This window comes from Equus asinus, chromosome 21 (assembly GCF_041296235.1).
Source record: "Equus asinus isolate D_3611 breed Donkey chromosome 21, EquAss-T2T_v2, whole genome shotgun sequence".
Classification (NCBI taxonomy): domain Eukaryota; kingdom Metazoa; phylum Chordata; class Mammalia; order Perissodactyla; family Equidae; genus Equus; species Equus asinus.
The window spans coordinates 6,943,606-6,961,229 of NC_091810.1; the positions used below are offsets into that span (position 1 = coordinate 6,943,606).

At 40.1% G+C, this 17,624-nt stretch overlaps 1 protein-coding gene and 1 long non-coding RNA gene across 5 annotated transcripts in view; one reads left to right on the plus strand and one right to left on the minus strand.

The window, feature by feature from the left end:
• The first annotated feature begins 237 nt into the window (after positions 1–237).
• LOC139041414 (transmembrane protein 254-like) lies at positions 238–8,098 on the plus strand. Of its 3 annotated transcripts, none has more exons than XM_070493139.1 (4): positions 238–370; positions 2,663–2,766; positions 2,944–3,003; positions 6,608–8,098. In XM_070493139.1, the coding sequence occupies exons 1-4, from the start codon at positions 281–283 to the stop codon at positions 6,726–6,728; spliced, it is 375 nt and encodes a 124-aa protein (XP_070349240.1). In that variant the 5' UTR covers positions 238–280; the 3' UTR covers positions 6,729–8,098. The 3 variants fall into 3 exon arrangements, with proteins under 3 accessions (XP_070349240.1, XP_070349242.1, XP_070349239.1); XM_070493141.1 differs by lacking the exon at positions 238–370 and adding an exon at positions 528–666; XM_070493138.1 differs by lacking the exon at positions 238–370 and adding an exon at positions 590–722.
• The window catches only part of LOC139041415 (uncharacterized), a 43,000-nt gene continuing 28,385 nt past the window's right edge, over positions 3,010–17,624 (minus strand). Inside the window, exon 3 of one of the 2 annotated variants that reach the window (XR_011496506.1) lies at positions 3,010–4,855. This is a non-coding gene — a long non-coding RNA (uncharacterized lncRNA). Of the gene's footprint in view, positions 4,856–13,881; positions 14,793–17,624 lie in introns of those variants that run through there. The other variant, XR_011496507.1, reaches the window with a different exon arrangement.

The window sequence follows — 17,624 nt, forward strand, 5'->3', positions numbered from 1 at the left end:
TTTCTCACCGAGCATGGCAGAGCTGAAGTTCAAAAATTAGACTCATGGTTATTAGAGGCGGAAAGCACCATCTATTCCAACATCTTTTTCTTAAACCCAGGAAAGTGACACTGAGAGAGGGGTCTCCCCTGCAAGATGACCAGGGCACCAGACCAGAGCTCTGCAAGATTCGCTCCCCAAGGTTCCGAATCCTTAGACCTTCACCCTCCCGGAGGTCCTGCCTCCAACCTCCAGCGGAGCAGTGTGCCCCGGCAGCGCCTTCCGGGGATGTGCTGCAACGATGGGGAAGGCCGCCGGCGACGAGGCGTACTTCCAGAGGAGCAGTCTGTTCTGGCTCACCGTCATCACCCTCTCCTTTGGCTATTACACCGTAAGGGCAACGGCCTAGCGTAAGATCCGCGCCTGCGGGCGAGGAGAGTCTGCGCAGGCACATTCCGGCTCTCAGGCGCTTTGAGCCAAGTGAAAGGGGTGCAGGCCGACAAGAAGACGCAGGCGCACTCCTCTGCCCCTGCCCGTCGCCGGGGCTCGAGGTCCTGAGAAACCGGCTATTCAGGCTTTCCCTCTATGGGGGCGGGGACGGCTTCCCACCCCATGACTCAGCGTCTAGCTCTTTCAAGATGGTGGTGGCGAAGTCAGAGGGCAGCAGAGCTGCTACGGCCTATTTCCGTACGTGCAGAGCCTTGCCCTCGCTGGTCACGGTCGTGGGGCTGGGATATTTTGCGGTGAGGTATAGGGCGGGACGGGGCATCTATTTTGGCCTGCCAGGCCCTCGTACAGCGGGGGGGAGGGGGACGGGGAAGTTGTGGAAGGGAGGTCTTGCGCTTGCCTGCCCGGTGGTTGCCTAGGTTACTGGCGTAAGCGGAAGTTAGGTTGGCTCTTTGGACGGTTTCTGCTTTAAGAGTGTTCATGCCTTTGCGTCCTCGCACATCCACGGTTGCTAGACTAAACTGAGTGTGAGGAGAGCTGACGGAGGGGGAATCCAAGTTGGCAGACTCCCGTAGGCCTGCCAAGTCAGGATAGGGCTTCCGACGCAGAATGCTTGAGGCAGTTAGAATTGCTTGGAAAATGGGAATAGACCTAAGGGATGGGTAGGATAGTTGTTAAGAAGGGATAGAAAGGATAAAAATGTATGGCATAGATATGGAATCAAGAAGACTGAGGATCTCTACTAGAAGAGGAGGGACTTTTGTCTTGAGTTCCTTTAAAGGATAATGGGATAGATGCCTGGAAAAGTAGGTTGTGGACTAAGTTGGTATAATTTTGAAGGAAGGCAAAGCTATTTGGATATTGCTCAGGAGATTGTGGTGATTGGGGATTAGAAGTGTGTTTGTCCATGTGTGTGGTGATGAATTGAAATTAGTCTTTGGGTGGTGAACATGATGTAAGCTACACAGAAATCGAAATATATGACGATGTACGCTTGAAATTTATATAATGTTATAAATCAGTGTTACTGCAATAAAAAAAGAAAAGGAAAAAAGTAAAAGAAGTGTGTTTGTCGTGTCCACAGTGTTGATTATTGACGAATCTGACCACCTTTGTCCTGATTTCCCCATACGTAAAATGGAGGTATTGAACTGAAAACTCTTGAAGGTGCATTTCTGTTCTGTGATTCTGCATCTCTGACTAGTTAGAATACAGATGGAGGAAAGCTTTGGGGACTTCAAATTGGGATATTTTGGAACTGGCAGGTGCTGCTCCTTCTAGTCCCCTTGCTTTTGGAGGATGCAGTGATTTTTCATGCTTTATTTATATTTTGGATGTGTAACAACATGATAGGAGAGGCAGTACTGCTCCTGGCTGAGATCTGAATGGGACAATAAATTTTGGGCCTGTTGGCACATAATTGTTCTCAGAAAAGCCTAAGCTGGCAGAGATTACAACACAGAGACTGAGGGAAAGCTGATGAGATTACAAAAAGCTTATGTGATTAAGTAGTTGCTATTAGCACTTCACAAACCTGATCTCACTTATTTTCCAACTTTGTGCAGGATCATTCCCAATTTTAGAGATAGAAAAAGTGAAAGAAGAGAAAGGGATTTTAAATTAAACTGGGGTTTCGGGGGCCGGCCCGGTGGCATAGTGGTTAAGTTAGTGCCCTCCACTTGGCAGCCTAGAAGTTCTCTGGCCCAGATCCCAGGCGAGGACCTACACACCACTCATCAGCGATGCTGTGGCAGCATACCATATACAAAGTAGAGGACGATTGGCATGGATGTTAGCTCAGTGCCAGTCTTCCTCAAGCACAAAGGAAGATTGACGACAGATTTGAACTCAGGGCCAATCTTCCTCACCAAAAAAACCCACAGGCGTTTGGCTCAAGGCATGGTTTCTGCAGTAAAAAAGCTAGCCAGGGCACATAAACTCTTAAAATGTGTTAATAAACTGTATAAAATAATGTTTTTGGTGGAGTTCATTAAGAAGTCATCCAACTTGGACATTGAGTCTGATAACCATATAGTTTCCTGAGCATAAATCTCCCACTAGAATAGTGTTTAGAAAATATAAGTAGAGAGTGGAAGCCCAGGTGACTTAATTCAGAGTTTCTTTGGTCTATAGTTGTTCTTGTGGAATCAGAATTATTTCCTAGCCTCTCTCAAAAGGGAACATTTGCTGATTTAAGTGACCTAATAGGTATTGTGTGCCTCTGGTTCTTTTTCAGTGGGTTGTCTTCTGGCCTCAGAGTATTCCTTATCAGAACCTAGGGCCCCTGGGCCCCTTCACTCAGTACTTGGTGGACCATCATCACGCCCTCCTGCGTAATGGGTAAGGACAGCTGCGGAAATGGGGTGTGGACACTGCAGCTCCGGTCTCACTGTACGCCAGGAAGGCCTGCAGTTGCCTTTAGATATTTAAGAGTAGTGCTAGTTCACGTTAAAGCACCTTTCTTTTTGAGGTTTCTGTGATAACCATCACCTTAAACTAGGCTGACTTTTGTTTCAGGTATTGGCTTGCCTGGCTGATTCACGTGGGAGAGTCCTTGTGTGCCGTGGTATTATGCAAGTAAGTGTTTTTAATAGGTCTTTGTCGCTTTTCTCTTGGTATCTAAGTTGAGAGTAGCCACATTTAAATAATTCATGCATTTGTAGGCTGAGAGCACTCTCAGGGTAGAGTTGAATCCCCACACCTAATACTGAGCCTAGCTTAGAGGGAGTATTCAGTAAACATTTAATTAATGAATTCATTTCATTTGTGTTAGCTAATCAATTATTTCATTACTTAATTTGATGATTTTTGTATTTTTTTTAAAATTCTCTGTATAGCCCCAACTAGAACAAAAGATTAGGAGGCTACCTTCTAGTTTGAAGAGGGGCTAAATTATTGACTTAGGCTGATGATGCCCCATTCTAGTTTCACAACAGAATCACCTGACGAGCTTTTTCAAAATGCTTATGTCTACATATCTGGTTTCCAGACCCAGAGATCCTAACCTGGTAGGCCTGACTTCGGGCATGAGAATTTGTTATTTTTTCAAGCTTCGCAGATAATTCTGGGTTGCAATGCAAGTTAAAAGCCCCTTGACTAAACCCTACTCAACAGATGTCAGTGTAAGTCAATACTATGTGACAGTAATAGAAAAGATTCTCTTTACATTTGTACTTATGTAAGCATATACAGAAAGTATAATGTAATGAAAGAGATGGCTATAGTAATGCCAGACTGCTTTGCAGTTAACTTTGTTTCTGGTCAAGATTAACTGCCACCTGTGTTATTGTTGTATTACCTCTAAAAGTGGAAAATAAGATACTTTATTACCACTACTTTTTAATAATAGAAATAATATTTATTGGGTGCACCCTATGCCAGACACCACTAAGTGCTTTAAATAGATTATCTTCTGGTTTATTAAACAAGCTGGAGTTTTTGGGAGAGGAGCAGAAAGAGACTTTATTTTTTCTCACTCCTCTCCAAGTAAACTCATTCTGTGGATTATTTTCTGCCTCCCTCCCAGCCCTGCATGAAATCAGAAGCAGCACTATAGATTTTCCAGTCACTATCTGATATTATCCAGTGTAGTACAGTCTATTTATTAAAACTATAAACTTTTATCTAATTCAAAATAGCTCTTCTCATCCAGCTGGGGATCAAGAGCCTGTTGTGGGGAAAACAGTGTAGTTAGTGCCTTCTCTTATTCCACCTTTTTGCCATATTCACTAGCAACAGCTGCTTGTGCCCCTTGGGCTGGTAGGAGCAGTTAGGGGAAACAGGGCACAGTGTGCCTTGTGATCAGCAGTGAGGTGCTGTGGATGTTGCATACCCAGTGTTGGCTCTTTCTCTCCAGAGGGTCCCTGGTGGATCTTTGAAAAACCACCCATCACTGGGGATCTCCTTTGTGCAGTTCCCACGACGATTCCTTCAGGTGCCTCCTCCAGCATGCCAGTCACAGTTTCCTCTCAGGAACTATGATTAGGGGGGAATTTCCCTTTTATTGAGAATTTTTCTGCCGTTCAGTTAGGTCTTTAGGCCCACCCGTTGCCAGCGCCCTTCCACAAGATCTGTATGGCTCACGATAATAGCTTCCTTATCCCTCCAGTGGGATAAAATCTGCAAGTGCATGCGGTTCCCAGTGCATGCACTTTAATTGCCTACCAGCCTTTAATCTTTTGAATCAAATATAAATCCCTTCCCCCAAATTGCAGGGGACTTGTGTCAAGCTCTCCAGTTGGTTCTATTGAAGCTGTTCTTTGGGCTTGATTTGTGATAGGAAATGCCACAGCACTAGCACCTCTTTCCACTGGCCTCTTCAGCCTCTCGGTGAAACCTCAGCTTGGAGGTGTGTGGTCCAGCCACACTGACACTGTCCACTGACAGTGTTGGAGTACTTGACACCTATTTTGTCGTTGGCATTTGAAACCTGTAATGAAAACAGAAAGAATCAAATTTAACATCCTGCCATGCCGTTCTTTGAAAGGTGGAGGGAGAACAGGCATAGAGAGGTTAGGTCACCACTATTTTGTTCATGAAATCATTTGTTTATGGTCTAACATGTTGCAGTGTATCATTGGTCACTATAAATCAGAATAAATATTCCTTCTGAATAATGAATTAATGAGCAAGTGTAAGTGAATGAATCAATATATGAAGACATGCAGGACATTTGTGTAGGACAGTTGGTGAATTCCTTTTAACCAGAGATAAGATTGGACTCTATGTTCTACTTTATAGACACCATAATATGTGTACATATAAATATAAACTCTTCCATAACTTTTTTCTTGTGTCGTACATGCCTATTTTTCCATGTCTAGACCTATAAATTTACTTTATTCATTTTATTAGTGCATAGTATTCTATTCTATGTATATGCCTTAATGTATTTAACAAATCTCCCTCATGATGGACTTTTAAGTCTCTGGTTTTTTTACTGTTATAAATAGTACTGCATAAACATAAATGTCTCATACATCCCGGCCCACTTTGGTATATCATTTTTTTATTGTTTGGTGGTAGAATGTATGAATATAGTCGATTTTTATCTGTTGACCTTACACCCAGTGACCTTGCTAAATTCGCTTATTAATTATAATAGTTCATCTATAGATTCTTTTTAATTTTCTAGGTACACAATTGTGTCCAGAAGTAAAGACAGTTTTATTTCTTCTTTTCAATTTTATATACCTTTTATTCCTGTTTCTTCCCTTATTGCCCTGCCCACTACCTCCAGCACAGTGTTGACCAGAAGTGGTGATAGTAGGCATCCTTGCCTTGTTCCTGATCAAAGGGAAAGCTTTCAACATTTTGCATCATGTTTTTTCTAGAATTATGTAGATTTCTTCTATCAGAATGAAGACGTTCTATTCCATTTCTATGTTTGCTGAGAACTTGTGTTAAGAATGGATGTGGAAATTTATCAAATGCTTCTTCTGCTTTTATTAAGATGATCATGTGATTTTTCCCCTTTAATCTGTTAGTGTGGAAAATTATATCATTTTTACATAGATTGTTTTTAAATTTTGTTTTAAATTAAAATTCATCCACATGAGACTTAATTATATACAAATGAGACTGTAGCAAGCCATTTACTTCTTTTGGGATATTTTCTTTTAAGCTTTGTTTTAAGCCGTTTGGTTTGAATGACTGTATAAACAGGTGTTTATTATTACTATGTGCCAGGCCCTTTACTAAGCACTTTGTGTATATTATCTTATAAATCATCTCAAAACTTTGGTGAGATAAATACATTATTCCTGTTTTTCAGACAAGGAAACTGATTCTGAGAGAGAGTGAGTGACTTGCCCAAGGTCACAGCTGGTAATTGGCCAGTTACATCTGGTCTATCTTCAAAACACTTGCTCTGAAGCCATATCAGTGCTTTTTGACCCTATCCCCTCATCAGAATCACGTGGGAAGCAGTTCTATAACACCATGCCCTAGGCAGTAGCCAGACTGCTTCTCAGGGAAGAGTGAGTGTACCCTCCTAAATGCACAAGAAAAATGAAAATAAATGAACTAAGTATTCAAGTTAAGAAGCTGGAGGAAAATGGCAAAATAAACCCAGTGAAAGTCGGTAGAAGGAATAAGTTTTTTAAAAAATAGAAGATAATAACTCCTATGAAACCACAACATTAAAATTCTGGTGGTTAAACTTTTCTTTTTCTTTTTTTAGGTCTAAAGGCATCACAGATGGTCGAGCTCAACTACTCTGGTTCTTACAGACGTTCCTCTTTGGGATAGCATCTCTCTCCATCTTGATTGCTTACAGACCAAAACACCAAAAACAAACTTAAAGAAGATATCCAAAAGCTTTCTCTTCCCTTTGATATTCAACCCCACCTTTTTTAAGGGGTGCTGTGTTTTTCTCAAACTTTCTACTTTCTAGAAAGTTAAGACCCTCTAGTTATTCATTATTCTTTCATACATTCTGGTTGAGCTTGAGCAGATAATAGGAAAAGACTTTAACTTTCCAATTCTGCAGACTGACCTGTTTGGCAGAGGACTTCTAGCTACCTTCTTGAGGTCCTTGGCTGTGTTGGTGCTCTCCCTATCGTCTGGTTTAAGCCAGGCACTAAATTTGCCTGTTGGCATACCTTTGCTCCCACCTTCTGATTAAAACACCTTACCCTTACCAGCACCATCTTTGTTCTCCTTTTGCACAATCTTTTCCACCTTTCTGGAACAAGATAGAGTGATACTTCCACAACACATCAATTCCACATGCTTTACTAGGCACCTGTGAATCAAGATCTTATTCTTGCAAACTTCTATTTCTCACACAACCAAGAAAGATAAGGAAAATAAACAAGTGCCTGGAATGGGGCAGGCTGAGCGATTACATAGAGGCAAAGAGGACCTGCTGAGAACCAGGAGGAGAGGACTGGGGAATGCCTTCCTGATCCTTCCAGCCAGAAGTGATCCTGGCCGCCACATGGCCCCACGGAGACAGTGCTCTGTAGTGTGCAGGGGTCTAATGGCCACCACTAGATTGCTCCTTCAAGTCAGGACCACATCTTAGACAGCTTTATTTTTCTTTTAGCACCTGTCCCGTTGCCTTGCACACAGGTATTCTGTCAGTGTTTATTGAACAAAGGAGGGAAACTCTGATTTCACTTTCCACTTGTTGAGTATCATTCCAATTTGTGTGTGAAAAGTTTAGAACCCATTCAGTGCACCCTCAAAGAAAAGCACAGGACTGCTTTTGACTGTAGTCTCACCATTCTGTGGGTCCCCTGATAGGAAACCTGTGTCTTTCGCACTTTCCTATTCTGGGTCACTTTCTCCAGGCTCTCTAGATGTCTCCCTCCAGCTCTGGCTTACTCAAATACAAACATTCCTTTTCTAAAGATTCTAGCCCATGGCTTATCCAGCTAGTTACTACTACTCCTATTCACCTGGTTGTACCTTATGACTGACTGGTAGGGGCAGGAGGGTCATTGACTGTGTCCCCTGACCCTGGTAGAATGACTCTGTCACCTCTAGAAGCCATTAGGGCTTCTTTCCTGGAGGACTACCTTCTTGTTCTCTAGGCACTAGACCTTATTTTCCTTCCATGATACAGTAGGGCATATTATTTGTTTTAAGCAAGCATTTGTCAGAAACAGCCCTTTCCTCCAAAGAAAGGCCCCAAGTAAAAGCACAACAACAAAAGATTACGGACTAATGAATTGTTTCTGGTGGAGATCAATTTCTGCAAATTAATGTCGGTCTTTCCCTCTGTTTCTCTTATGATTAAGGCGTTGCTTTTTGGTAAAGAAAAAGATTTTTGATCATAGAGTTAAACATCATGGAACTCCAACCCAGATTTTTTAGAAGCAATGGTCCTCTTCAAAGAGAAATAATGAGGATAATATTAATGGTGCCAGAAACAATATGGCAGATTAGTGAGCGAAATGGACTAACTTGAATAAAATGCTGTGAATTTCTTCAGAAATGTTTCTCCAATCAAATGCTTTTTTTGTATGTCAGGTTTGATAGATTGTCACATGCTTGATTGTACTTTTTCTCAAATAGGCTCTATTATGGAACTGTTTGTACAGTTCAGGGATTTTTTTTCACTGGTAAGAAATACAGATGCCCTAGTTGTAGGGCATATGTTCCTCATTATGTTTACAGAGACGCCCATAGCGCATTTGACTCCTCCATGCACTGAGTCATGGGTGGACGTGAGTGTCTCCTTTCATTGTAGGATTGTCCTCTTGTTTTATGTTTCACTCAGCATTTGATACAGTCTACACACCAAGTGAGAGTAGTATTCTTTTTTTAAGTGCCAAAAGTATAAAATCCTCTAATCCTGTTTGGAGTATTATGGCTTAGAGCAAAAAAGGATCTTAGTGAGCAAATGGTGCAGGTCATTCATTTTATAGACCCATAAACTGCATCCCATCAAGGTGAGGTAACAACACCACACAAAAATAATTGAGTGTCCTGTTCTCCCCTGCCTCAGCAGAGGAGCTTAGAAGTAAGTCTGTGAAGCAAAAAATAAACAGAAAAATGGTGACATCTTGGCTTTGTGTTGCAGTCATAGTAGTGACATGGGAGAAACATCTTTATGTTGAATTTGGATGAGAAAAGGCCAGAGGCTCTTGGTGGAAGCAACTATGGAGGGCAAACAAACTAAACTTTTCTTACCCACCCCCTACCCCGACCCCGAAATATCAAAAGCATGTATAGTTTTGGTAGGACAAAAAAGAAAGAACCAATTAGGAAAAAAAAAAAAAGAGAGAATGACCTCACAACCTAGTAACAGGATAGATTTATAAACTATTTCCTGCATTCAACATGTTATGACTTCATGCAATCCAATATAAACATTTTATAAGTCATGGTTTTAAAACAAGTCTTGAGTTTAAGAGGTTATACTCCAGATGTGTAAAGAGGTTCTTTGGCAAAACAACTTGCTATCTGAGAGCCCTTATGTGTTTACATATAGGCTCTGAAAACAGAGAAGTTAGAGAACCTGCCATTGAGGTTAGAGAACAGAGTGCAATCTCATTGTTATCTTTGCATGGGCCCTTGCTGGAGCCTTGTTAATTAAAGCTCTTAGTTTAGCAACCTGGCTTGTAAATATTTATCCTTCCCTTTCTTATCAGCACAGACCAAAAAATGCTAGTAGGACAGCTGAGTAACATATTGTTAAGTCTTTGAGACCCTTCTCTCTACAAGACTCCTTGACCACATCAAATTGGAAATCTTGGTTTCCCTTTCATCAAGGTTGGACAATGAGAGTGTATAATTATCATTTCACATTTCTCTTTATGAAGAGGAGATCTATACTGATTTCACAGTGGACATTTGAAAGTCCTATTTTAAATACTGTGTTTGCAATTTCTATCAACAAACATTTAAGATGGCTCCTAACCTTTTGTAATAGGTTTGAGTATACCCATTGCCTCATTTCTGTTTGTAGTAAGTCATAAAGTTGGATTAGGGAAAATACCTTTGGCATACTAATACTGTTCAGGGAAATAATCGTGAAAGAACTTTTACTTTTCTCTTGTACCAACACGTTGCACAGGATGTTGCTAGTAAATAAAAATTACTCAATAAAAATTGCCACTCTTGACATTGCTGTAAATGAAAGAGAAATGGCATCTATAGTATAAAGCAGTGAAGTGTTCCTTAAACCTCAAGCATGTAGGGCCCACTCATAACTTTAGTCATGTCTACACTGCACCTGAATTCACTTTTTAAAAAACCTTCCTAAGCAAGAATAACTGAAATGCCAGGCTTGGTTTGTTCGTTATATATTCCTCTAATACATATGAGAAGAGAATAAAGCATAATTATTACCTAAAATCACCATGCATACTAATGATATGTTCAGCACGCTACTAGTAATTAGAAAGTATCACAGTACTCACTGAGACTGAAGTGCGGAGTTTAACCTGGCTCTAACTACAGGATTTTTGTCACCGTCCTGGACCTCAGTTTAAACTCATCATTAAAAAGAATATAAGTAATTTTACATTGTGGCTGGGGTAAAAATAGAATGGTAAATTTAAATGAAATCATCTAGGTAAAGCAACTTTTTACACTATAACGCATTAAACAAGAGTATAGTTTTATTGGAAGGCTGGCTGAGGATGCATCCTGCACTTCTTAAACTTGACCATGCAAATGCATCACGTGAGATCTTGTGAAAGTGCAGATTCTGATTCAGTGAGTGTAGAGCATGTCCAAGTTTTCACATGTCTAGTAGGCTCCCTGGTCGTGTTAAAGCTGCTGATCTGCAGATCACTTTGAATAGCAAGATTTTTAGAGAAAATTTAGAACTAGAAATAAAACAATTCAACTCTGATTTCATGAGGCTTTGGGTTGATTTCTATGCATGCCAACATGTTTTTGTAAGAAAAACAGCTAAACACCCTCACTGGGAGCTCAGCACTTGGAGTCCTGACATAATCAGCAAAGAGCACTGTTGCAGTGCTAAAAATGCTGATGAAATTAGCCAATTGGCATGTCTGCATACTCCCCCTCCTTGAGGATAAAAGTTTGGAATTGAGGCCTTTTGAAAATAAAAAACCCAATACTTTTCAAACATTTTGTTCTAGACACTGACATAAAATATGCAAAACCCACAACAATTCTGTGAGGTAACAGTTATGCCCATTTTATAGTTGAAGACCCTGAGGGGATCTCTGCTCAGATGGCTCACTAGCTCAGGCCACTGACTGCGTCTTCCAAGATCAACCCTGAAAAAACAGTCAACGCACAAGAGAAGCATGGATTCCTAAAACCGAGGAAAAATTAGGGAATCTCCCCTAGACAAGACTACTAGAATTGGTGTGGAGTGGGGAGGGGTGGCCATGGCCTTGGGCAGCAGGGAGAACTAGCTTGGAGGAGAACTTTTTACCTTCCGTTTCTGTCTCTCCCTCAAGTTGCCTTAAGACAGACAGTCATCTCTCTCCAACCCTTCAGCACAGAAGTAGGTAATAACAGTGCCCATGGCAGTGTCTGTCAATATTAGCAACACAAAACCCTCACTGGGAGACAGGGGAAAGTTCATGAAAATAGACACAGGCATTCACTCCACCATGCTCCCAACCAAATCACCAGGATTGTGGATTATGTTGTTATTTCTTCCTAAAGGTTTAAAAGAGAAAATCTCAGGCAGAAGACTGGTGGAATGGCGTCAGTTTTCATGAAGGGTTCTGTGGTTCCTGGATTCTCATCTTTAAATCTCTGATTCCAATATATAGTTAAGGCCAATTCTAATTGGCTTTAACCCTCCCCCAATGCATAGTAGCAGGCATGCTAGTTGATGCCTGAAGGGAAAATGAGCTCACAAACCAAATAACCAGATAGCTAAGGATGACACATATACACCGAGCCACACATACCATCTGAAACAAAAGCTCTGGAACAGAAAGACCTGGAATCTAAAGATGTTCTTTAAGTAGGAGACAAGGCATTATTAAAAGAAGATATTAGCAACATGAAATAAGAACAAGAAATCATAAAAAAGAAGTAAGTGAAAATATTAGACATGAAAAATAAAATAGTTGAAATAAAAACATCTAATAAGTGAAAACAGAGTAAGTGAAATAGAATGAATATAGTTGAAGAAAGAATTTGTGGACACAAGATTGTGGAAGTCTCACAGTAGGAAAACACAAAAAATATAAAATATGAAAGAAAAGCTTAGAAATGTGGATGATAAATATAGAAATACCAATGCCTGGGCAATAGTTCCAAATGTAGAGAAAAGTAAAAATGCAGCAGAGAAGATATTTGAGGAAATAGTGGAGATAAATTTCCCCTAAATAACCTTATTCGAAAGGGCTCATAAAGGGGCAGAGAACAGAGATCAGGAAAAATCCATTCCTAGGAATAACAATAAAATTTGAGAATAATGACAAAGAGAAAAGTCTAAAAGCTTCCAGAGAGAAAGAGCAGATCACCTCCAAAGAAATGACAATGAGATGGATATCAAACAGCTACATTGGATGCTAGAAGACAGTGGAATAGTAGTTTAAAAATATTGAGGAAAAATAACTTTGTAGAATTTTATATTCAGCCAAATTATCGTTCAAATAGGAGAAAGTCATAGAAAATTCCCTGTATCCAAGGGCACAGAATGTTTGCCACACAAAGACCCACATTGAAAGCACCTTTGAATGAAGTCCTTAAATAATGAAAAAAGTCAGGCAGTGCTGCAAGAGATATGGGGGAGGAAAGGGGAGAGAGTCATGAAAGAAAAATAAAAGGAGATAATGTTTTCAAAATAACCCCAAATTTAAATTATATATGTTCTAGAAAATTTCCATGATAGCATGTGTGTGTGCATGTGTGTATGGGGGAGGGAGGCAGTAGGATGAGTTAACTGGGCATGAGGGTAAGTTGAAACTGACAAGTAGAAATGGCAAGCAATAGGATATATTGGAATATATGAGGAAGTCATTTGGTGTAAACCTAATTCGGCCTGACTTTGAGTTTCCAAAAAGGCCTGACATGGCGATTGAGCATGCATCGTATATCTGCTTTAAACATTTCCTATGGCAAGAACAAACGGCCTTAAGATAAAGGTGCAACTTCCCCCCACATTGGCATTTCCTTAAGGACAAGCATCTTTCCTTAGGCTAGGAACTGACTGCTGCGCCTGCCTGTGACCATCCAGCTTATCTGTGACCACCCAGCTCGAGACAACAGACCTGCCACCCTGCTGTGTCCATCAATCACTGTGCTGACTGAGCAGTCTCACAACTATTGTAAAAGGGACATTTCAGTCATATGTGAAACATCCTCTTTGGGGGTATATAACCACTCTGCACACCCCACTTCACGGTCCTCACATTTTAGCTCAGAATAAACTCTCTCCCAAATTTTCATTTATAGATTGGTTATGGATTATTTTCATCCACTAAACAGTTGCCACCTTAGGAGGAAATATAGATACTAATAAATTTTAAAAAGCAATCAGGATGAACAAACATGAAGTGATGAATTAGGTGTGTGAAAGATGACGTGAGTGGAGCCATATTAAAACAGAGCCAGAGCAGCCATTGCAGAGGAATTGCCTTGCAACACTTGTTTTCTTTATCTTCCAAACTGGACCAAACCACCAACATTCCAAGAAGTGAGTAAGGACAAGAATATCCTGTTTGTAAGGACTGATGAAACTGGATTTTGCTGATCACCAATCATTAACCAAACAAGTCTGGCCTTTTGCCTGATGATCATACCGCAAGCCAATCTCTGAAGTACAAAGCTAGCCTTACCTTATCTAGCACAAATGAACTCTTCTTTAATACAGCTCCTCTCATCCTCCCTTTTCCCCATAAAAACCCTAAGCCCCTCTCCTGTAATTAGGACAGTATTTGGGTTTCTACCCGAATCTGTGCTCCTTGAATTGCAATTCTTTGATCCCAAAATAAACATCTCACTGCCTCTCATTTCGGCTCTTTATTTTTAGGTTAACAGGCGCAACTGCCAAAAGAACAAAAATAGGATGTGTAATTGTTTTTATTTGAAAATTTTCAAACATTCAGAAAAGTCACAGAGAAGAGGTTAGAGGACATCCACATACCCTTCACCTCCCAGGTTCACCAGTTAACATTTTGCCACATTTGCCTTATCACTCTCTTTTTCTCTCTCCCTATATAACTTTTTCTTTTTTCCCCCAAATCATTTGAGAGCAGTTGCTGGCACCATGACACTTCATCTTCAGTGTGCATCTCCTAAGAACACAGGTGTTGTGTTACACAACCCCCACATAAGTATTACACTCAGGACATTTAACATTATCTTATACAGTTCAGATTCAAATTTCTCCCATTGTGCTGATAATGTCTTTAGAAGCCTTTGGACTGCAGTAGTGGGGAAGTCCAGGATCCCATCCAGGATCACACACAGCATTTAGTGATCAAGTCTCTTTGGTTTCCTTTAATCTAGAAGGGTTCCCTTGCCTTTTTTGTTTTGGTTTTTACCTTTAATTACTGACATTTTTTAAAAGCCCAGGCCATTTATGTTGCAGAATGGCCCTCAATTTTGTCTGCTTCCTCATGATCAGACTGAAGTTAAACACACTAGTAGGAGTAGAGCCAGATGACGCTATGTCCTTTTCAGTGCATCACATCAAGAGCCACGATGTTTGTCCCATTATTAATGATCCTAAATTTCATCACTTGGTAAGCTGGTGTTCAACAGTTTTCTCCACTTTAAAGGTATCTCCTGAGGCCGGCCCCGGGGCCCAGTGGTTAAGTTCGCGAGCTCCGCTGCAGGCAGCCCAGTGTTTCGTCAGTTCGAATCCTGGGCGCAGACATGGCGCCGCTCCTCGAGCCACTCTGAGGCAGCGTCCCACGTGCCACAAACTAGAAGGACCCACAACTAAGAAGATACAACTATATACCGGGGAGCTTTGGGGAGAAAAAGGAAAAAAAAAGGATATTAAAAAAAATATTACAGATATCTCCCCTCCCTTTGAATTAATAAGAGATCCGAGGAGTTATACTACAATACCACATGACCACATGTTCCCCACCAATTGTTGAAGCATCCATTGATGATTCTTGTCTCAAACAATTTTTACCACGATGTTTGTAAACTGGTGATTTTCCTATTTCTATCACTTCTTCTACATTTATCAGTTGGCATTTTTCTGCATAGAAGAGTTTTCTTCCTTCTCCTATTTTCATTTATTGGTTTGTTTAGTATTGGAGGTATCATTATGAACTTATGAATTCTTTTTTATTCAATGTGTTATAAATTGTTTCTAAGTTCATTTATTTTGCTGCTAAAATTTGGCCAGTGGGAGCCCCTTCAAGGTGATTTCTGCGTTCTTTTGAAATGCTCTCATCAGTTTTTTAGTATTTTCAACAAGCTGTCATTTTTCTATGCTAGGCCTAGAATCAGCCTATTCTCCAAGCAGTTTGGCTTTCTTGCATTGAAGAAAGGTGTTTAGAAACCAAGATCTGGTTTGTTTCTTGCTGCCAAGGGTGTCCTTGCTTTAGAACCATTCAGTGGACAGAGCTAAGGACATAGATTTTTTTTTTTTAATCATGAATTCATACTGATACCTTGTAATTCCAATTCTTTGCAACAGGGTTTTTCCTTTCCTTGTGTCTCCTCCCACAAGGAGAACTCTAGTTCAAATATCAATGTATTTACTTAATCACTCAGTCCTACAACACACACAAAATAGTTTTAGAATAGCTGACTTGTCAGCCAATATTCCTACGAAGAACAAACTTTCTTGGCAGTCCTTTTGATCCGTACAATGTATGTCATAGGAGTTATATTTTTGCCTCCTTGTGAATATGCCATAGTTGCTGTTCAGTTAGGTTTTAAGTTCATTTGCTAATTTGTATTCAATTTTCGGGTTTCCTTTTTCCCCATCCTTGTTAATGTTCTTATGTTCTTTAATATATAAGACATCAATAGGGTTCAAAAGGCAAAACTATATAAGAAGTATAATTGAAGAAGTCTCATTCCCTCCTCTATCTCTTCCAGCCCAATCCTACCCACTCTCTATAGGTAACTGTAGGAGGAAAAGCTAAAAATAAAATCTCTTGCCAACCCAGAAATCCTTTCCACAAATGGAGAAAAGAAAGAAAGCAGTTTTATTTAATAAGCACTAAACCAGACTATGATGTGCCTCCCAGACAATCTTCTAACAAGATTGCAAAGACAGAAAGAAATCTCACCCTTCTAGATAGGCAAGCAGATAAGATCCATTACATACATGTTCTCAAGATAAACGATAACTAGTTTTCACGTAAGGGGACATGACAGCACCAGTTGCTGTACATTTTTTCATAGTTCTTCCTAAATTCACCTAGTAAGTAGGGTGACCATCTGTATTACCTTCATCCTAAGGAAGGATAAAATTTCTCTCTCTAATGACAAGCAGGTAGCTACAGCTTGGTGCAAGGCAGTAGGCTCAATTCTCACGGTGTCAAGGTGATAGGGCCACTGTCTCCCTGGATATTTACATTTCTAAGCAATAGCTCCCAAGCCTTTAAGAAAACATTCCTGGGTGGTAACATCATCAAGAGGCTTATTTAGCTTTTACATAAGGTTTATATACATATCAAAGAGATGGGGAAAGGACTCATAAATATAGTTTACTCATAAATACAGTCATAAATACAATTACATTGTTATATATTATATATTTATTATATTATACATTCATAAATGCAATTACATGTTATATATATAGTTACATATTGTATATTTACTATATTAATTATACACTCATAAATACAGTTTCTCAAGGAAATGCTCCAAGAAAAGAGAAAGAGGAAAAGATCTCCTTCCCTTTGGGCAAGAGGGAAAATTCAATCTTATTTTTATTTACGCTTATGTAACAAATATCATTAATTCCCAGTTTATCATTTCTGTGTGTAATTTTTCGAATAAAAGTAAAGACATATAAATATTATTATTTCACTCTTTTCCTAGGTGTCAAGTCTTGTAATAGATGCCCACCATGGAGTACATTCCCCAGACAAAATGGGCAAAAGTTCTTTCACAACACACCTGCTGTGCTATTTCAGGTGCCTTGGGGCCAGCCCCATGACCAAGTGATTAAGTTTGTGTGCCCCACTTCAGCTGCCCCAGGTTTTACTGGTTCGGATCCTGGGCACAGACATGGCACTGCTTATCAAGCCATGCTGAGGTGGCGTCCCACCTAGCAGAGCCAGAAGGACCTACAACTAGAATATACAACAATGTACTTGGGGGCTCTAGGGCAAAGAAGAAGAAAAAAAGAAGATTGGCACCAGATGTTAGCTCAGGTGCCAATCTTCAAAAAAAAATAAAAAATATATATTTCAGGTGCCCATCTCTGGGATAGTGGTATATCACGTTAAGAACAAAAGTTTGAAGAACTTCCCACTTTCTAACTCTCTAGAGGCCTCTAAAAATCTCTGTGAACTGGAATTATTCACCCTGATACAACCTCAGAAACCCTGAGTTGAATTAATTTACCTTACCTTTCCTGTTACTGGAAGATGAAATCACCCAAAAAAGACAAGATCTGATAAAGACAAAGCTCCCTAAGAGGGAATCTTGCAAGAAGTTTACTTCCAGAGGGAAAAGTAACAGCATAGCAACCCTCTGAGAGAACTGATAAATAACAAGCCGCAATTCAATCTTTTGTTGTTATTGTCGTAGTTTCCATTTAAGAGCAAAAAGGCAGCAGGATGTAGTAGAACAAGGTCCTGGCCTTTTGAGTGACACTGTGT